Genomic DNA, 22,714 nt, shown 5'->3' with positions numbered 1-22,714 from the left:
AGCGGACCCCCTGCAAGCTTTGGCTGGACCACCTGTATCATAATACGGTGGTAACACTGATGCCTCAGATGTCTAGTGGACGGCCACCAACGAGCTGTCGGATGGCCTTCCGCCTGACATCATAATATAGCCCTAAGGGCCTGATTGACATATTGGTGGATGGGTTACTCCATCACAAGGTGTCAGATATCCCGTCCGCCGAACTATAAATCCCGTTATATCCTATGAGATTTGTAGTTTGGCGGACAGGATATCCGTCACCGTTGCAACGGAGTAACCTGTCCACCAACATCTAAATCTGGCCCTTAGGCACAATGTGCTTCCACTGGAAAGCCATGCTAAATTTGGTGCCTTATTCTGTTCATATTTAATGTAATTACATTTCAATTTTTGTGACTATAAATTCAAATTTTGTTTCACATCGAAGCGGTTGTCATTAGTTGGTTTATTAATCATTTTCAGTAATGGTTTGATACTTAATATATAACTTTGTTGAGTACAGCAAGACTTAAAGACACAGATTTGTAAATTGTTAACATTCTATTTTCTGAAAATAACTGAGTTCTAAATTTATCAGAGCAACGAAAACTAATTTTATATTAGTGTTAGACTAACAATAATTGCTTAAAGCACCAGTACAAAGCTAAATAAAAGAGAAGATAGAGTGAAAATGTGTTTAATTCCTTATCCAAAGTAGCACCACTTGAGAGCAAGCTAGTTGTGCTGATGAAATCGCTGGAACTTTCTTTTTAGCAATTATTGCAATTATCTCTAATATACATCATAAAAGCCCTTTTTTTCGATATGATATTTAAAATCAGTAGCTGAGGTTCCCACCTATCGCAAGTAAACTTAATCAAATCAGAGACCTGCTCAATTATTTTCTCCTCAGGAATTTGTATACTAGGAACACGGGGGAACATGGCGGCGGTAGGCTAACGGCTGCTGCGAGGCTCCGTTCCTAAGCCCCACAGAGCTCTTCGGCAGGTCTCATATCCTGCATTTTTATGGTGGACCGTAGTTTACTACACGGTGAGATGGAGTTTACTTTTTAAAACAACAATGCATTCCGCAATTGTTGAGCTTTTTCTTTCCTTTTTCGGCTAGCAAAGGCTGCGGAGAAGCTGGAGGCGCTAGGACCCGCTCCATTGGAATGAGAGGGGTGGACCGAGAATTCGTGCGGAGGTATGCGGAAGAGCCCAGAACGGGGCAGCTGCATCGGGTGGAGAGACACGAGGAGAATTGGAAGCCGGGGGAGACAGGGCACGGTCTAATACTCGGTGGCAACCACACGCAAGTAGAGCGGTATTCTGGAGTCCGGGTAAGCTGTTATAATGCAAGGCTGCGCTCGAGGGCAGCCTTCTGGTACCGGGCAGCAGGAGTATTCACACGCCGCGTCCCTATTATAGTTACAGTGTCTCCTGCTTGTGGTGATCTGGCTAGGTGCATGGAGGCAGACAAAGCAGCGCAGAAGTTCCAGTTCCAGTGCAATATTCCTGACTCACAGGCTGCATTCAGTGGTGAATTCACAGTTGGCTCTCCTAAGCCACCTGAGCTGTTTGAGTTGCCCGCTAAGGAGACTTCTGCCGCTAATAGTAGTGAGAAAAGAAGCGTGGCTAGGAACCGTTATCAGCTACGCTCTAAGCAAGAACTAAAGAAGAAGGGGGTTCTAAACACAGCTGATTTGCACGAGGGTGGAAGTAGTGGTCCGGTTCCTATTTCACCCTGTAAGCAAAATAAGAAAGGTGGGGCACGAAGGGGGAAGACTAAAGGCTCAAAGCAGACTCAAACTGTGAAAGGGACTCCTTCACTTAAAAGCTATTTTAAAATCATGGAGCAAGCAGTTTCATCTGGAGCCAACAACATAGAGGCAAATATCGACACTAACATTACAGAGGAAGGAGAGATAAGAGATATAAATAATCAGAATGGGCTCGTGAAGTCTGCAGGAAATCTAGCTGAGGGTACGAGCACGACTATAGCTTCCCCTCTCTTGGCTATTTTTCCTCTGAGCAATAAATACACAGCCCTGGATCTAGCTGACTCTACAGAGGTACCTGCGGTACCTGAGGTAGCTGAGGTAGCTGAGGGTGATATACATTCCGGTGAGCATTCAGGAAGTGGTGATCAAATACCTCAGACACCAGCACCCCAATCTCTTCTGGCAGTCCCTCGTATAGCGTATGCATCGGGATTGGAAAACGATGGTCCCTTCTCACCCTTAAACGAGGAGGCTGGGGGCCTCGGAGGAAGGGTTGAGAGAGAGAGAGGTCTGGGCTCTTTACTTCACTCACTGAGAGGTGATTTGTTGGAAAGATTTGAGATTTCTGAAAAGAATCAGAAAGGGCTGCATGACAGGTTTGATCTTCTGGAGGCAAAAATTGAGGGTATTAGTGTCAGGACAAGCACTTTAGAGGGGAAAGTATCGATACTTGCAGAGTCCTCAAAAACTAACTCTAAAGATGTAGCTGCCTTAAAGGCTCAGAATCGGACTCTAACAATGGATCTGGAGAGGTTAGAGACTCAACAACGACGTAATAATTTGAGGATTTTAAAAATTCCGGAAGGGGCAGAAGTGGAAGATATCAAGGGATTTGTTTGCAGATTATTGCGAGAGGATATTCTCAAAGACAGACCAGACATCAATTTGGAAGCTGAAATTCAGCGGGTTCATAGAGATCCATTTAGGTTGCATCCAGATCGAAAGGCGCCTAGGAAGATCCTGGTATATTTTCAGACTTATAGCATAAAAGAGTTGATTCTCACTAGGTGTTTATCTCGTACTTCCTTACATTTTCGTGCTAATCCTTACCACATCAGATCGGATATTGGTAGCAAAACTGCTCAAAGACAATGGGAATTAGGCTCTAGGATGCCAGATTTACGTTCCTACGGTGCACAGGTCCAGATGAAATTCCCAGCGCTCCTCAAAATAATGTGGAACAATAAAATGTACACTTGCCATTTCCCCGAGGAAGTTGATGCAGTTTTGACTAAGATGAAAGAATCGGAAGAACAGGAGGAATAGAGTTTATCTAGGGTGCCCATTAGGGTATCCATTATATCTCCTATTATTCGTCTAACTTCAAGTGCCTTTAAAACAGATTAGAGTTAGAATGAGAGTTCAAAAAAAAAAAATATATAAGAATCACGAAAAATAATGAGTGTGGGAGGGGAGACTCAGTTAAGTTGGGGGGGAAAAAAAAAAAAAGGGGAAAACTTCAAGTAAATAAACAAATAAAAACAGATATAGATGGGGATATAGAGACCGACTTTTCGGGATGGGGTGGGCATTAGTGGTTCGGGGCCTCATAGGGCGTATTTCGCCAATCAGGAGGGAAGGGTTCCCGGGGGGGGTGGGGGGGTAGGTTCACAAGGGTTAGGGGAAAAAAGCAGTTAAAAAAGTCCTCATGTGCCTTAAAATATTACTTTTTTTTAATTCAATTGTCAATACATATGCTCTGGACAAGCCACAATTTATAGTTTAAAACTTCAATATGTCTCAAGTTAGGCATACTAAAATCCTTTCCTGGAATTTGAACGGTTTAGGAAATCGCAAGAAACAATTAAATGTTCTCCACTTCTTGGAGAATAAAGGGGCTTCTTTGATTTTCTTACAAGAGACCCATTTGGAAGCAGACGAATGTAGGAAAAAAATTTCTAAGAGCAAATGGGTTCAAGATGTTTTTTGTTCTAAACAATTAGGTAACACAAGAGGGGTGGCAATAATAATCTGTGCAAATAAAGGAATTGTTATGCATGATTGGGCCACAGATCAAACAGGTAGATGGTTAGTCGTAGTTGTTTCAATTTGTACTGTTAAATTCTTATGTGGGGTTTATTATGGCCCAAATGAAGATAAGCCATGTTTTCTACAGAAATTAGAAAAACATATGTTGAAATATACTATACCTATCATTTTAGGAGGTGATTTCAATTTGTTATTAGATCCTGCAGTAGACCGCACCTCTAAATCTAAATATAACTGCCCTAAGAAATCTTTGTTAGCCTTGAAAAATATCATGAAGGAGCATTTGCTGTGTGATGTGTGGAGAGCTAAGCATGGTACCCGTAGTGAGTTTTCTTTTTATAGCAAAAAATACCACCAATTTTCTAGGATAGATTTCTTTCTGGTTAACAGATCATTGCTTGCAGATATTAAATCCATTTCCTATATTCCAACCGGGTTGTCTGACCACTCAGTAGTTGAGTTAAATATTAGTCTCCAGAAGAATTTCTTAGAATATAGGTGGACTTTGGATAGGACCATTTTGTTAAATGAAGAGTATAAGATTAAAGTCAAGGAGAATATACTAGAGTTCTTTCTGTTTAACCATAAGACTGCCCCAGATTGCATAATATGGAACGCATTTAAATCCGTATTAAGGGGAATATACATCTCCCAAATGGCTCTGACTAGAAAGCTAAAAAAAGAAATGGATACCAACGATCTTAGAGCGATTAAACTAAAAGAACAGCAACTTCTTTCTGTCACCCCCAATGATCAAGTTGGTATATCAAGATTGGAAAAAGAACTTTCTGAGTTACAAACAAAGTTTAGGTTAAGAAATGAAAAAATACTTAGAGACAAATGGGAAATAAGCAAACTAAGAAATTTCGAATATGGGGAAAAATGTGGGTCATTGCTAGCTTGGAAAGCCAGGTCAGAGAGGACTAGGAATAATATCAAAACTTTAAAACAAAGAAGAACGGGTATTGTTTTGTCTGAAGATGGTGAGATAAAGGAGGAAGCTAGATCCTTCTACGAAGAACTTTATTCAGAAAATATTAATAACACAATTGATGACCTAGAAAAGTTGATGATCTTGGAACACTTACCACATCTATCCAATGATGGCATATCCTTCCTGGCAAAAGAAATAACTGAGGGGGAGATCAGACTGCAAGTGAAAAAGATGGCAAGGAACAAAGCAGCAGGCCCAGATGGTCTGCCAATAGAGATCTATAGGGATAACCTAGATGAAATCTTGGGCCCACTACAGACATTATTTAACAATATTTTTATTCAGGGGGAACAAATTCCGCCCTCCTGGTTAGATGCTACAATCTCACTAATCGCAAAACCGAATAAAGACCCGGAAATAATAGGGTCATACCGACCCATCTCACTTTTGAACTCTGACCTAAAAATTTACTCGGGCATACTAGCAACTAGATTGGCTAAGGTTATAAAGACTATTATTCATCCCGATCAGCGAGGATTTATTCCTGGTCGACAACTGAATGAACTTACATTTCAAGTGATTGGAGCGATAGATTATGCAATTTACAAGGAAAAGCCACTTGCAATTGTGGCAATAGACGCTGCCAAAGCTTTCGACCAAGTGTATTGGCTCTATCTATGGAGAGTGATGAAGAAATTTGGCTTCCCTGAGATTTATATAAAAGGTATTGAAACATTATATAGGGGCCCGAGAGCTAAGATTTTGGTGAATGGGGGGTTGTCAGAGTGGTTGAATATCTGCAGAGGGACGAGACAGGGATGCCCCCTGTCTCCATTATTGTTCGACATATATATTGAGCCCTTTGTTTGTGTTTTAAGGCAAGACCCCGTAATCTCTTCATTTAGTATTGGGGAATTATCTATTAGGACGGCACTATATGCAGATGATCTTCTCCTTTACACCTCTAATCCACTAGTAGCAATCCCAAGATTATTTAGCTTAGCTGAGGATTTTGGTACTGTTTCCGGTTATTCCATCAATCGGGATAAAACTGAGGTTATGTGTTGGAACATCCCGGTTCGCATCCCAGAAGCCAAACCAAAGATGAGATATCTGGGTATCTATCTAACTCAGAAATTGGAGGAAATTCCTAATACTAGTTGGGAAGAGGTAATAAAGGAGATTAAAAAACTTTTGTCAAGGTGGAATGCACTACCTTTCAATATTTATGGTAGAGTCAATTTAGTTAAAATGATTATCCTACCTAAGGTGACGTTTTTGTTCAATTCTATTCCCTTAATATTTAATAAAAAAGTCATTACTAATCTGCAAAGCAGGATAGGATCTTTTATTTGGGCAACTAAAACCCCAAGGATAGCCTGGAAGAAGTTAAGGAGAGGATTGAAAGTAGGTGGACTATCTCTTCCGGATTTATTATTTTACTGTTATGCTTTTCAACTTAAAAATTTTCGGTTATTAGCCAACAAACTGGACTCAACTTCCAATAGTTTGTTGTTTCAGGCAATGCTGCAAGATCTACCATATGATGCAGATTTTTTTTTGTTTAAATTTGGTGATAAAAAGTTTTTCAAAAAGGTTAGATTAAAGCTCTTGAAGGCTGCTCTATATTACTGGACACAGAGCTGTAAGTTATTGCATATTCCCTATTATCATTCATACGCCCCAATCTGGGATTCCCCCGGCACTCCTGAATGTTTAACGGACCAATTGGCCCTTCCCCTGAAGAGAGCAGGTCTTTTCAGATGGGGAGATTTTTGCGATGAATCAAGAAGTCTAGATTGGGATTTTTTGGTCGGTATAACCGGCGGAACTCTTACGAGATTTAAATTTTATCAACTCTCTGCCTGGTGGGGAACCCAGTATTGGGGAACTGAAGATGACAATCTTTTTTTGAGATTCATTAGTAGCTGTACTGGTAAGAAAGGAGAGACCGCCCAATGCTATAAAACTCTTTTAGATCACAAAGATAACTTGGAGTTAGAAATCACCAGGCTATGGGGTCTGAGTATGGTCCCGATTGCTGATAACTTGGAAAATTTGGAGAAAATGTGTACAGATTCCTTCTTGATATCTCAGAAAATAATTAAACCGTCCAACTTAAGAAGAAACCACCTATATACAATGTATAGAGTATATTGGACTCCAGCTAAGCTTTCCGAGTTGTCAGTAACCTCGTACCTTTGTCCCAGATGTAACTCACAGGATGCAAATGACATACATATGTTTTTGGATTGCCCCAATATAAGCAACTATTGGGAACAAGTGTGTAAGTTTCTGGAGGATGTACTATCTTTTCCAATTATATGTATCCCCAGTCTGGTATTTTTTGGTCTAACTCCGAATTATGTTGTCAATAATTACATAACACAATTCATTTTTTACGTAATAGTGATCGCTAGAAGAGAGATTTGTAAAGCTTGGAAGTCGGCGCTCTCTCCGACGTTTGCAGATTGTCTCAAAAACATCATGGGGGTGAGTAAATTGGATACTTTGTGTGGGGGTGAAAAGTCTGCTAAATTATGGTCGAAGCTAAAAACTTGGATCGAAAAATAATCCTAATAGTCCAATGATTATGCCAGAGGTCTTGTGGTCCTGTCCTTCCTACACAGCAAGCACCACTACGAGAGGAAGTTGGACGGGTAACAACCCTACCTCTGGGCAATCTTCACAGGCTATCCACAATCACAAGGGCCGCAACAGAAGATTGTGTCAGTGGCTTGAAGAGCGCTAAATCAGAGTATCAATTTACTGGTGGCATATATGAGGACACAAAAAATTAAAAAAAAAAAAAAAAAAAAGGAATTTGTATACTAAATAATAAATTATTATTTCAAGTCTGGATGCCGCAATGTTTGTAAGTAATTTTGCGCCAACATTATTTAAAGAGATGGATGCATAGCTACCACTTTCTAAGTGAGCTTTGCCTGACTTGGCAAGTAAAACAACCTTTTATTTTATAAACTTTTTTGTTGCATAGTACCAACTTTATGAGGGAAGACAAGGCTTTGTCCACAGCATACTTGCAGAGTAAGAGTGAGGAATACCAGGAAGGCTAATCAAGGTGGTGGAGTCAATTTTCCTGACTTTTGGTTATACCACAGGGTCTTCTGTCTCCAACAAGCCTTAGATGGCTTTCTTTGATGCGATCCTTGTTTACCCCCTTATGGTTGGACACTAAATGTTTTTTTTCTCCTTTTATCCCTCGTGAAGTTATAGCCTTCTCAGTTAAAACCTCCATAACGCCTTTTCCCTTTTTAAAAATACTTATAATATTCTAAAACCAATTTAAAACTTGCAGCCTGGAACTCGCGATTCATTTCTTCATTCCCCTCTCTGGTACAGGAAACTTATTTTTATTAAAACAAACCGACTTTTTGGAAAACTTGGAGACAAAGAGGTATAATTTGGGTCAAGGACCTTTTCACTAATAACGATCCTCTACCTTTTCAAAATTCCGACTCTTATTCAAATATCCTTGCTTCTTTTTACCTGAATTTCTTCTTCTTATAAATATTCTTCTTGATATTCTTTATTCTTTACCTGACACTCTCCCTTCCTACTCTTCTCATTCCTCCCTTGGTTCACTTCTCACCTCTGTTCCTAAGGTTTCACCTATTTATAAGCATCTCCGCTCTTCAGCTTATGCCAGATCCAAATCTAAGCTAGAATTACAGTGAGAACTGGATTTGGGATGTACTTAGACTCTCCCATTTTGGAATAACATTTGGGGCAAACTCTTTAAAACCTAAGTAATTAATTCCACTTCCAAATCTTTGTTTTTCCTTTATCATAGACGTTACTTCACCCCATCTCTGCTAGCAATATTCTCCATGGACTCCTCTCCCAAATGTTGGTCCTGTGATCACCAATCTGGTGACCTTATGCATATGTTGTTCCATTGTCCCCCTATGACTTCCTTCTGGGAAAAGGTTTGGTCTCAATTATCCCTATTATTCCATCTAAATTGTCAATTATCGCCCTTGACTCTATTTTTGGGTAGTGTCTCTGAAGATATCCACTCACCACACATTAATTTACGCTTGTTAGCCCTAATGTTAACTCTTGCCTTTCAACAGATTGCTATTAATTGGAAATGTGCTTCAAATATCACTTATGTAGCCTGGTGGAATAATGTTTGTCATCATCATAGATTAGATACAGCCTTTTTCTCTATATATTTTCCTTCCGCTAACAGAGTTTTATATTGGTTACCCTTGACCTCTTTTCTGGATGAGGTCACTCATAAATATCCCAGTTGTACTTCATCTGAAAATTTGAAACCACGTTGATTTTCTTTTTCTTTGCCATAAGTTCTACATTTTGTTACGCCTTGTTCTGATTGTTTATATTACATAATTTTACTATCTCCTTTTTAACTGCTGTTAACTTGGTATCCCTGTTATTTATTCCCATCCTTCCCCTTCCTCCTTCTTTTCAGTATAGTTTCAAAATTGTTAAACAGCTTCAATTTCTATGCTTCTTATATAGCCTTATAGCCCGCCGTAGAGGGCTATACCAGCTATTAAAGGCCCTCTCCAGCGTTAAAGGCCCCGAGCCGAAGGCGAGGGCCTTTAACAAGGGAGAGGGACTTTAATAGCGGTATAGCCCATCTACGAAGGGTTATAAGGCTATTAGAACATTCTGCCACTAGAGGACAGAATGTTCTAACAAAAAAACAAAGCCTTTTGGAAGCGTGAGGGGGTTGGAATCCCCTCAGGCTCCCTGAAGCCTTTGTTCACAGCCAGAGCTGTGAACAAAGAAACATTGGAATGTTGGAGCTCCAGGCTTATACCAGCCATTATAAGCCCAGAGCACTCCATTGTTTTCAATGGAGCTCCCAACATTCCAATGTTCTAATGATTCTTAATTTACTGTTTTATCTAATTCTTGTACCTGTTTTTTGGTTATGTCATTATTTTGCTTAATAAAGCTGCTTTACCTTAAGAGTGAGGAAACCAGACTTTGTACTTTATGCACTAAGAACACTAGGAAACGTAACAGTGTTGTTTCTACACTCTGGTATTACAATGCACAGCACAATACAGGTGCTATTGGTTCACAGTAGATTCAAAGTGGGGGATTGTCGGAAGGGTATAGAAAGTCATGGAATCTGATTTACACTGGGGTATATAAGGCATTCCGACATATGCAAGCAGGTTGCCCGTAAGTTCAACAGTGTGAATCAGTTCAAGAGCTTTCTTAAGTTTGATAGGAATATTATCCTTAGTGGCCCTGTCTAGTTCAATCACTGGTCAACGGGAACCACTTTCCTGGAATGCAGGTGCATTACCAACTTTCCCTTTATTCATTGTCAAAGGGTTTGGTAAAAAAAGAAAGGATTGTAGGTTTATATAGGATCCAATAAAAGGAAGCCAATGCACTTCTGTTTTCTTCTCTTTTCAGGGAGATGGGTGGGATCTTCCTACATTTCTTTATGGCCACCTGGGCCAAATCTGAATCATATATCCATCATCACCTCAACAAAGACAAAACACAGTCTTATACCGCTGTTCCTTTTCATCCTTTTTCAAGGATCCTCTTGCAGTCCCAACCAACATAAGTTCTTCTTGAGGCAATGGCTCTACCAGAACATCTTGGTGAAAAAATGGAGAAACTCGAATAAAAATAAAATAGGCTTCTCCGGGTATTCCATTTTCCATATAATCAATTTTCAATTAACAGCCTTAAATCAATGAGTTAAGAAAATTAAATAGAATGCTGCAAAAGAATGAACCTGTCCTTAATTTCGTCTTTCAAACCTCATCAAATATAGTCATTTGAGTTCTTTCCACCCAAATAGTTTTAGCTGCTAACTGATTAAATTGGCTCTCATAAGTCAAAACGTCCACTCCACCTAAATGAATAGAATAAGGTACCACAAGTCTCTACCCAGGCACCCAAAATTAGAGGAGTTGCCTAGGCCTAAGCAAGTCTAGTAAGGTATCCAATCAAGTATCTCACCTTCACTATGTCTTCACAGAATTTTGCACAATTGTGCAAAATGCTCTCAACTTCAATGGAGTCCCAGAAAAATGTGGGACACTTGAAGAAACTACTGGGATGTCTGCTGATCTTGACTCCAAGATCTGCCTTAACATTGAGCTTTCATGGCATAACACTAATACTAGTTCCTTTGAAGCATCCATACCACAATTAAACCTACGGAGTCAGTGTCAAAGTCTGTCAAGGACTAGATTTTGTAGGGCCCAACAAATTTCCTTCTTGATTGATCTTAAAAAGGGAGGTACCATACATTAGTCACTGTCACAATCTTCTCTTAATAGAACATGTAAAAGGTGTCATGGGTCTCCTTAGGAGGTCCCCAATTAGGAGGAAAAAGCTACAAGTGTAAAAACCCTTCTGGCAATCTTGCAGCTCTTGACTGAAAATTAGGAATAATGCATAAGTAGATAAAACGTTCTCTAACACCAAGGTAGAGAAATGCATGAAGCTGGGGCATTGAAAAGAACACAAATAAAATATTTGGGCTGCAAGGAACAAAAATTAGGGACAAACATGTATCATGCTGGCGATAAATGCGAAGAAAAATAAGAGATCAGTTTGTTGCGCCACTCCTATCACTCAGTGATTCCTCCTTTATATTTTCTTTGTCCTCTAACTGATATCACAAGAAAATGTTTCAGTGCCATCTTATACTGGGAAGCTCACACTGTAACCCCTGAATAGCCCACAATGTTAGAAAGGTAATCTCATGAGTTTTGTCCACTCCCCTTTCTTCCAAACATATGATGCAATAGTTGCTCATTCACAAGGTATTTACAAGTTTTACTGGGATCTTTTTTGTTTCCCATTATTATCCAACCAATACAATAAGTACTGTAACAGTGAGATGAGGAAGTACAGGTCAAAACTAATAAGGCTTAATGCACCCTTCTTTTAAGGGAGCTTGAATAACTCAAGCTTAGCTCTAATAAGGGATGCCATCTATTTCAGAGAAGATAACAGGATATACAACTCTTCGAGTATTAGGCTAATATGTAAAGCACACAGAATAACAGCTAAGGGTCATTTTGGAGGGGGCGCGTCCCAGAAACATGAGGCTGGACAATGCTGTTGAACCAATGGCCAAAGAGAAATTTCTGCGAACCATCATTCAGGTGCCCTCTAATTAATTGAAAGATCTGTTTGTTTATCATTGTTACTGTACCATAGAAAGCCGGCAGGCCTTGGCTGCTTACATTAAAGCTCCACAGGAGCCGTTTGTGTCAGATTTGGGTCTTGCACTGCTAAGTATGCAATGTTGATAGCCCAAGACTAGATCCTGAGGGTCTTACAGTAAAAACAAAATCCTAATGACTTAGACTTCCTAAAGTGACATGGTAGATTCCCTAGAAGACACTCTATAAAACATAATCTTGCCTTTGGTCATTCGGCTTGCCTCATTCACCACAAGGAGATTAGCATGCCCTTTTTGATCCAAAACGTTTACTGTCAAACACACTCTGATAAAGCATAAATGCCTGCCTAACAGTTCTTCAAGGCCTATTTGAAGCTGACAACTTCCTATACCACTCCTTCTCCCATGGCAATATTCCCATCTTTATGTGGTGACCACATGACCAACTTTGATGACAAAATAGCTACCCTTAGACCCTCTTTCTTACTCTTCTGGCTCCCTTGGTTGTACCAACCTCATGAGCAGAACCAGCTGGCCTCATCCTGTCAGTATCCACAGGGTCCCCTCCAGCATTGGCCGTAGCATCCGACAGAAATAGTAAATAGGGAAGCCGAAAGTGATGTTGGCTAGCAGGCCAGTGTTTCTGGTAATGTTCTCAACAGCGAACACCATGGATTGGAGCAACAGGCCGTAATCATACACAAACCTCATTCACCATCACATTCAAAAATCAGAAGTAAGCAAGATCATCAGTGTTCTTGTGCTGATAACTGAGAAAGCCGGAATACTTAGTGTATCAAACTCTCCCAAACATTTTTATCCCATCATCACCAAAGTTACTAATTCCTCTCCTGAATATGGTAAAGTCTCACTGACACTCCAACACACCACAATTACTCCACTATTGAACATGAGTGCAGATCAAAAACCTCTTATCAGCCAAAATCAGATATCTGCTCTTCTTTGCTGGACCCAATTCTTGAAATTGGTTCCAGGATTGAGTTGTGAGCATACTGGAACAGCACTATATTCCAAGCTTCTCACAACCCAGATTCCACCCTTCTCGAAATACAGAGAGCCATCCTCAACATCCAAGAAACACACTCATTGCTCTGGATCAAGAACATGCTTTTTCTAAGTTGTTTTAAACATTTATTTTAGTGGTGTTTGCCACAATAGGTTATGGCATATATTTTGATCAATTTTTGGACAAATGTGTTGTTGATGGAACTACCCTCGAGTAGTTTTCTCCATTTCTATCTCAGTCCCGGCTCATAAAACTAGTCTCATTTCAATCCTAATCATTCACTATACCTGACCACCCAGGATCAGCTCTTGCCCCAAACCTTTCTAATTGGCCTGGGCAGAATATTAATTACACTGGACTGAGTTTGTTAATTCTGTGTGCTCTTTGATTTGGAATTATGGATAACTATGCAATTACTCCTGCTCACATTAATAAGAGTGATTTGGGGGATAACAATCCTACTAAGAGAACACATTTAGGGAGATGTTTAATTTTTCACTGTTTCTTAATGCAAAATGCATGCTTGCGTTCATTTTGGCTGCAAGGGTGCATTTTGCTCTAAGAAAATAGTGCTAAACATTGGTAGTTTATTGGAAGAAAATCCTACCCCACAAACACATTTACAGGGTGCAAGTGGCTGCTCGTGCTTGTTATTCATTTTCTGTTGCATTTAGCACAATTTATTAACATTTTTGATGCGAGGGGGCATTTTTGCGTGAAAGAATTTAACTAAATGCAGCATTACTCTTCTTGCAGTAAACATGTGGAATTATTGGGTAATTCCAATGATTACACTACTTGGAATTATGCAAGTTACGCCCACCACTAGTTTGTTAACACTTACATGACCCCACATACAAATATATTTAAGAACTACAGCTAGTGATACAACATGTATGCGATGAAACACAAATTAAATTCAATGTTTCTGATGACTGAGGCCACTGTTTAAAAGCCATAGACTGTCTACAGTGTCAAAACATGAAGGCGATGGAACTTGTTGTGTAACAACTTTTCTATGACTTGAGTGCTAATTTATGGCCCAGTGGATCCACACTCAATGCATTAAACTAGCCTCACTTCATGGGCTTGCCTCCACCACTCTCTCAACATGTCCTTCACCCGGGCATATCAATGGTCTGCGAAGAGAACAATGTTGCTAGGAATCTTTGTCAGGCCAATTTTCCATGGTCTGTAAAACTAACAGACAATTAGGCAACCCTGGTAAAAGCTCTTGCTAACCTTGTTTACACAGGAAACAGGCACTACCTCAAGCACTCTGAATAAGTAAGCAGCCCCTCTTTGCTCTGTGCCTTTCAAGGTTCAGAGATGTTGAAGAGTTAAAGCTGACTCTTGGAGGTCAATGTGAGATAGAACACCTAGATCATAAATCTCATGTACTTGAAAAAAATATAATGCCAAGTAGTATTATACATATAAAAAAAAGCTATAGGATTTGTATTACGTTAAGGAAATATGCTAGGTAGCTTTAGTAAGTTCTATGGCGTCACCTGCACCATGGTTCTGTGGGCCACATGTCCCACAGGGGATAGCATGATTTGAACACTTTGGGGCCCATTATGATCGCGGACTGACTTGAGTCCAATTAGGATGTGACCGCCACCCTGGCGGTCACTTCCTCTATTTTTGCCATTGCGGCGGGTGCCGCTTCAAGCTGCACCCGCCGCAATGGTAAAAATGCATACATTGCATTTGTATGCAGAAAGCGGCAGGCACTGTGCGGTGCCTGCCGATTTCTGCATACAAATGCAGGGGGGTACCATAGGTACCCCCCATGTGCACCCCCACACCCACCCTTCACCCAGGGGGCCCGCAACGGGCCCCAGCAGTGAAGTTCCACATGCTTTTCCACGGCTTAAAACCCGCCGCGGAAAAGCATTTTTTAAAGCCCATCCTAATATGGCTGGCAGTGTCTGAGAGACACCGCCATCATATTAGAGCTTTTCCGCCGCGGTTGTAAGGCAACTGCGGCGGAAAAGCTGCGGATGGAAACCAGGACCCACCAGCCATCCTAATGTGGCGATGGGTCTTTGGTTGGTGCGCTGCGGTTTTTCCGCATCCTCCGGCCCGGCGATGCAGAAAAAATGCAATTGTAATAGGCCCCTTAGTGTGGCCTTCAGTCAAGTCATGCATCAAGCACGAGTATTCCTAGAGCTAGCGGGGAATGGATTTAGCCAATCCCAGCATATTCACACTCCAAAGCATAGTGTCAGGAAATTGTGCATATTTGTTTTTTAAGTTCTTGTGTAATACTTAGGAAGTTCAATAATTGTCAATTATATGATGTTTTATATTGCACTGAAATGTTATCAGATATCAAAAAATAATGAAATGCCTTTTAATATTAAAGATGTTCATCCTGTTTTTGCAAGCAGTTTGCTTCTTTATTCATAAGTGTTGCATTTTGATAGTTGGGCTTGAGCGCTGAGAAGCCAATTGTTCCTCCTCGCTTATATTTAGTTTGACCCTCCCTATTAATTTTATGAATCTCATACTTGTCTCTGAGAAATGTGTAGCCCATACAGGCATATTGCTCTCTCTTATCCCCATTTTTCTCAGGACCTTAAATTAATTTGAATTTTTTTGATTTCTCTCCCTTTATTTTTCCCATCTGCCAGAGGTTGGTCGCTGCTTACTATAAATTGTGGGGTCCTGTCAGCATGATACCTTCTATGTACCCAACAAGGGATGGCTCGCAGCTGTGCCACATAAAGGAGAAGTACTAACCTGTTGAGGAGGGTGCTGCCAGAATCCACCGCAGATCAGGGGATGCCCCTGAAGCTGATGGACCTTGTGCGTCAATACAATGAAGTACTTTCTGTGTCCATCTCATTGACCCTAAAGCTGCTGGGTATAGGATCTATACTATGAACATAATGTCAAAAATGTCACATAACAGGTCCTCCTCTTACCTGGGGGAACCTGTACAGGCCCAGGATCCGTGCCATGAGGATGGAGCGTGACGACAGCGAGTCTCCAATGATGGCGGCTGGTTGTCGTTTCCCCCAGCACTGGTAGTTCAGCACCGGCTGCCCTCGTCCGGTGAGTATCCACAGGGTCCCCTCCAGCACTGGCCACAGCATCCGGCAGGAGGTGTATATTTGGAAGCCCAGGGTGACATTGGCCAGGAGGCCAGAGTTTCTGTTAATACTCTCAACGGAGAACACCATGGCTTGGAGCCACAGGTAGTAATCATACACAAACCTGCAACAAGCGGTCAACAATCACATACTGAAACTTACTCAAACATATGCAGTCTGTTCAGTAATACTTAAAGCTTACACTGTTCTGATTAACAGCCTCTGGTGTCCACATGTATAGCATTAGGGAAGCTTCCAAGTGTTGCTTTGCTGTAAAGAATATTTGTTTATGTTACTGGATATTTGCCTAACACAGTTTCGCCAGTTATCTGACTTCGTCTTGGCACTTTAGTGAGCAAACTTCAGCCTTCTGTTGTGAGCTTTTCTACATGAAGTTCTCTGTATAGGGAGGAGTTTGATTGCCCTGACTCAGGTTGGTTTTGTGACATGAAATGGTGGGTGTGCTGATATCCTTGGGGAATCTTAGAAAGGATGTCTTGAGATATAGATGTATGACGTTACAACGCATACTTTTACCACGCATGCCTTTACAACGCGGTTTTTACATCGCAAACCTTTACAACGCATAGCGCTTTGGGGTGCTGGATAGTGAATAGTTTAATTTACTATTCCAACTCCAGTCCCCGTGGACACTAGGGAAGGTGTTGGATAGTAAATTAAACTTAGTCCCTATCATAGAGCGCCCCCAGCGCAATGCGTTGTAATGGTTTTCGTTGTAAATACCGAGTTGTAAAGGCACTGCCTTGTAAAAGTTTCGTTGTAAAGGTTGTTCACCTGGGATATTCCAACCCAACCCATATGAGTGGTATTGACAGAGGATTGTCTTTGGGTGATAACACACCTTTCAACATAGTGCAAAGGAGTGCGCCTTCGGTCAAGCATAATACTTGCAATGGAAGGTACCCTTCCCTTCCAGTACAATAACTATGTTAATGTTTTTCTTTCTTTGTATAAGAGTTGCACAGTGCAGCTCACAAAGAAAGTTGGAAAAATGTGGACAGTTTTCCAACCTGATCCACCCTTATGCCTGCCTCGAGGAGGCATTGGTTTTTGACACAACTCTCTGTCTACCAATGTGTAGTAGATAGTGATTTGCATCAAAACCCATGGGTTAATGCATGGGAACACCCAGGTACCACCTATGGAATGCCCCCTGATGTAAAGTAGTGTTACTTTACTCAACTTTTCAACACAAATGCGTTTCAAAGTAAATCATGGAACAACATATTGTGTTGGGTTTGCATCACTTTTAAAACACAAACCTGGCTGAAAGTGTTGTTGAATCTGTGCCAATGATCTGAATATTTTGTAAAGAATCAGTTTTAAATGTACCTTATGCTAAGTGGTTGTTTCGTGGCCTTACAAAGCAGCCTGGGAAAAGATGCAGAGGCGGTCCTATGGCAAGCCTTTTTAATTAGAAGAATGCACTGCCTTGTATTTTGTTTACCTGCTTAATGAATTTAAATGTCTAAGTAATACACCCTTTATTTCTGCAAGCAGCAAACATTTACATTTCTATTTTTCCCATTATAGGATGTATGGAGTAAGCACAATGTGTTGTTAGCAGTCTGTTTTTTGAATTCCTTTTATTAAGGAGATGCAACCTTCAGAACTGGACACCGCACTCCAAATGAGAGCTCTGGGACTGAATACCACACTCAAGATATGGCCTCCATAACTGGGCACAAATGTCCAGATGAGACCTTTGGACCCTGGCACACGATTTCAAATGTGGCCTCATGAACCAAATGCAATGCCCTAGGGGAGACCCTTGGGCACAATACCACAGAAGGGTCCCCGAGAACTGAACACTGTACTCCAGCTTTGCCCTCAAATCTGTATGCATATCTTCTAGGTGTGGCCTCCAAAACTGGATCTAACTCTCCAAAGAAGACCATTGCTAACCTTAGGTGCTGGAAGTAGGGGTCCTGGGGGTACCCTTGTTCACTCAAAATAAAAATACTGGAGTTTAGAAGGTGAATCTGCAATTAAAATGTCTTTAAATTTTGTTTTTAGCTTATCACTTTTGCTATGTGTTCCAATGTGAGTCAAGTGGATAACATGACAGTGGGTGTATGTGTCGATCTTAGAGTAGGAAGTGGTTACAACAACGCGAGTAATGGGGGAAGGAGGAGAACAAAAGAGCAGGAGAGGAAGAGAAGAGGGGAAAGAGGAAAACAAAGAGGAGAGAGACACAGTGATCAACAGGTGGAGGAAGGACAGAGTCGGAAGGGAGGTAGAGGGGTGAAGGGAGGCATGCTGGGGAGGGAGTGTGAGAATAGGGGGAGTGAGGAAGAGGAAGGAAAGAAAGGATGGAGTGAGTAGGAGAGAGAACAGAAGAAGAGTGAACAGGTAAAGGGGGAAAGCAGGTCGAGGAAGGGGAAAAAGGTTAAAGAAGGTAGTGTGAAGGTGAGGAGAAGAGGGAGAGAAGGGGAAGAACAAAGGATGCAGGAGAGAGAACAGAGCAGGAGTGATCAAGAAATGCAGGGAGTCGGCGCTGGAATAGAGGGAGAAAGGTAAACGTAATTTACAACGCGGTGTTTACACCGCACGACCTTTACCACGCTGCCATTACAACGCAAGTCGTTACTGCGGCTTGCGCTGGATGGCGCTGTTGGTTAAGGAATATTGTAATTTTATATTCCAACACCTTCCCTACTGTTACGTGGACTGGTGTTGGAATATAAAATTATAATATTCCTCAATCCATGCCCTCCAAAGCAAGTCATTGTAAGGACCGCCATTGTAAAATCCGTGATGTAAAGTACCGCGATCAAAATGATCGCGTTGTACTGACATACATCCTGGAGAAAGGCTGAAGAGAGAGGGAGAGTAAGGGGAGGGTGGTTCAGGAGGCATTGACAGCAGGGGAGGGAGTGAGGGCGGGGAAAGGAAGAGAGGACGAAGAGGGCTGGAAAGAGTGGAAAGAGAAGGAATGAAACGGGGTAGGAGGGGTAGAGAGGTTGCTGCAGGCGAGAGCTAGCATTAAGCTGACAATATTGCCAATAATAAAGCTGGCACGTTTGAGTGAGAGACGACGAAGAGGGTAGGAGACAGGGTCGATGAGCATTGAGACAGCAAGGAGCAAGGGAGATCGAACATGGTACTGTGGGAGAGTTAAAAGAGAGAGGAGAGGGGGAGGTGTGAGGAGGAGTGATTGAAGGAAGTACTCCAGATTCTGAGCACTATTCCAGCTGAGCTTCTTGAAGTGAGCACAACCATACAGATGTACCATCCAGGAACCGACACTCCAGAACAGGCCTCAACATTTCAGCTGTGGCTCCCAAAAATTGATACAAAAATTCAGATGTGGCACAAAACTTCATATAAGGCCTCACGCGAGCTGTGTTCAGTGCCAATGCTGTTCCCTTTTCTGGAAGTTATACGTTTCCCTGTGTACCCCAACTTTCCTCTTGCCATTTGATGCATTTACCGCTGGATAATCTCAAGTTGTGTCCTGGATGTGCGATGTTCAGCCTCTCCTCCCACGCTGCAGTCGTCCCAGCTCCATGAACAAGTTTTTACACCAGCCTGCATTGAATCTTCCTTGCCCCCTCCTAGGGCACCCCCTCAGCTTATAGTAATGAAAAAAGGAAGTCCTGGTCCCTAAAAAGGAGAGCTAGTGGGCCCCACTGCCACCCAGAAGCTTATATTAAGCACAGCTTGTAGCACCCTCAGAAACTGAGGGGCATATTATCAAGGGGGTTTATCTCTGCTTTTTTGGCTTTAAAAGCCAAGAAAGCGGAGATACAATTATCTCCCTATTACCTAGCTGTCGCTAACACCAGTTAACGACAGCTAGTAGGAGATAGCGACCATCTTGGGCCCCACTTTGCATGTCAGTGATATTTATCACTAATGAGATGCAAAGTGGGCATGCCAAGATGTTAGCGACTGGAAACAGTCGCTAATATCGCTATCTCCTATTACCAACTTTTGGAGATATTCGCGCTAAGCGCAAATATCTCCAAAAGCTAACACCTGCCCTGAGCAGTTCTTAGCCATGTTATCCAATGGTAGGTGGATAACATGGCTAAGAGCATTAGCTCGCTAATGCATGAATATTGCCGACTTTCCAGCGATATTCATGCATTTCGGACGATTTTTATCGCTTAGGAGATAAACCTTGATAATATCAAGGTTCCTAAGCGATAAAAATCGCTGCAGCGCGGCGATAAAAATATTGCCGCTAAGCCAACCTAGCGATAATTATCGGTAATTGTTGGTAATATGCCCCTGAGTCCCTGAAATAAACATGACCTTTCTTTGGCCTGCAGCAATCGCTGTGGCTCCAGTACTGGGGCCCACACACTGCCCTACAATGCACCGGGGTAACCCTCTGTAATTGCTGTGCTCAGATCTGCACTGCCCTGTCCATCTACCTCAGTCCTGACCTGCAGCCCCCTCTGTGATTCCCATATTGTGATTCACACAAGACCTCATTAATCATCGTTACTAACCTGTGGCATGAGCTGCCATGCCAGTACTGAGACCTTTACACAACCCTTTGTGGCAGATTCTGTGTTTCCAGTGCTTAGGAGCACACAACCCAACCAATCTCCCAACCCTGACCTGTGACACTTTCTGTGTCCCCATTACTGAGACCTACACACATCCCATTAAATGACCTCCACTTCTGTCATGACGGCGGCCCTTGTTGAGAGATGGAAAAATAGGCAAATACCAGTCTTGGTCGGGATCTTTAGTCCCAGTAAAAATACATGTGTGTAAGGTGAGAAAATGGGAAAATTATTGGGGAGAAGGCAGAAGTGGGGTTGGGGCCAGGATAGCCCTGTGGACACTAGGTGGAAACAAGAGCCAATATTTATGAATCATTTCAGTTGCCCTGCCTCGCTGAAGGCAACGCTAGGACAGTAATATTTATAAAGCCACACAAGCCTTGATTTGCGTGGTCTTGCATGGCTCTGCAAAGAGATGTAACACAACTCAGCTGCCTGTGCTGCGTTAGGTTACATTTCAACTCGCGTTCCGTTCCATGGGTGGAGCATGAGCGTTCCAGTGCATTCAACCATAGATTAGGGCAAACTCCCAGATTTACACAAAATTATAAACCTAGGAATGCATCAGTATGCTACGGTTCCCAAGTGAGGCGTAACCTGGAGAAACATAGTGCGTGTGCTGCATTTTAAAGCACACATAGAAAGTGAAAAATGCTGCTAACGGTTGGTTTTGTACAGAAAGGTGTCCCATCCTGCACAAAAAAAAATCCTGCGGTTGCACAGTCACCCTAGCACTCTGGTGCACGGATGCCTGTGTTGGCTCTAAGCTGCACACTGTGCGCAAGCGCAAGGAGAATTGCTGCACATCTTTGTAAATATGGGGCATTTCTGGTCTCTCCCTTTCACACAATGCAGCAACTTTCCTTGCTGCCCCGCGTTGTGTGAACATTCAGTAAATGTTTCCCTTTTGTCAAATAATATAGCCCTATAGCCCGCCGTAGAGGGCTATACCGGCTATTAAAGGCCCTCTCCAGCGTTAAAGGCCCCGAGCCGAAGGCGAGGGCCTTTAACAAGGGAGAGAGACTTTAATAGCGGTATAGCCCATCTACGAAGGGCTATAAGGCTATTAGAACATTCTGTCACTAGAGGACAGAATGTTCTAACAAAAAAAACAAAGCCTTTTAGGAGCGTGAGGGGATTGGAATCCCCTCAGGGTCCCTGAAGCCTTTGTTCACAGCCAGAGCTGTGAACAAAGAAACATTGGAATGTTGGAGCTCCAGGCTTATGCCAGCCATTATAAGCCCAGGGCACTCCATTGTTTTCAATGGAGCTCCCAACTTTCCAATGTTCTAATTGGAAATAAATAAGAGCACAAAATGCAAAACAGTACAGAAGACGGGTCTGCTTACGTCTGACATGTGGGCAGGGCAGGCTTCACCTCGAAAGTGTTGTCGGGATAGATGCTGGGGTCATGGATGGGGAAGATCCCACCAATCAGAATGTCCCCGTCCCTCGAGAACCCACTCACTTCCGCCGTCTGGAGCTGGCACTTGGGCATCGGGCTCAGGAAGGCAGACCAGGGTGCCAGGCTGACCAGCAGGTACAAGGCAACTCTGCGGCAGATGAGAGGTGTGTTGACCCTCCTGGCGGCCATCTTTTTTGCGGCCTGGAAAACGGACCGTCGATTCACCGCCCCATCGTCCACTTGTCCTTGGTACCGAATCCCGAGTTTTCTGCCCATGATTAACGTAAAAAAAAATAAAAAATGACTTGAGTTGGTGAGGCCATGTAAGCTACACAAATCTGTAAGTAGTCATTAGTTCAGCATATGCATTGTGACTTGAAGAAAGCTGCAACTCGAGTTTTAACACTAGCTTCCCCATTTGACCACGTGTGATCTTGGGCATGTCAATGAATATACCCGTTTTTTCTAAACCTAGGTCCCACACTTCACATAAATGGGTGTTCTTGGACATATCACTTAATACACCTTTTTTCAGGTCCCTTATCTGCCAAAGTAGAGAATCTTGAAACCGACAGTGTGAAACGCTCTATCAAATTGTTCGGGTTTTACTGCTTTCTAGCCAGGCTTCCATAGCAAAAACACTAAATAAAAGCCCGTAAGTAATCCACAATAAAAATCACATTGAATATCCCTTATACATTAATATCCACGAAAGGCACACATTTCGGAATTACTGAACCAATTCATCACACGGTTTCATTACAAAAAATGCTTGTTAACATGATGTAAAATTAGA

The 22,714-nt window shown here is 42.1% G+C and overlaps 1 protein-coding gene across 1 annotated transcript in view; it reads right to left on the bottom strand.

The window, feature by feature from the left end:
* Positions 1-21,996, bottom strand: part of LOC147678553 (extracellular calcium-sensing receptor-like) — a 60,528-nt gene extending 38,532 nt beyond the window's left edge. The window contains exons 1-2 of the mRNA XM_086945688.1: positions 21,863-21,996; positions 15,805-16,096 (exon numbers count right to left, since the gene is read on the bottom strand). Coding sequence (XP_086801814.1) covers positions 15,805-16,062 — 258 coding nt within the window. The 5' untranslated portion in view covers positions 16,063-16,096; positions 21,863-21,996. The remainder of the gene's footprint in view (positions 1-15,804; positions 16,097-21,862) is intronic.
* Between the last annotated feature and the right edge of the window lie 718 nt (positions 21,997-22,714).

The sequence above is a fragment of the Lissotriton vulgaris genome, chromosome 12 (assembly GCF_964263255.1).
Source record: "Lissotriton vulgaris chromosome 12, aLisVul1.2, whole genome shotgun sequence".
In the NCBI taxonomy this organism is placed as follows: Eukaryota; Metazoa; Chordata; class Amphibia; order Caudata; family Salamandridae; genus Lissotriton; species Lissotriton vulgaris.
The sequence above is the reverse complement of the archived record's forward strand: the minus strand, read 5'-3'. Positions and strand labels throughout refer to the sequence as shown.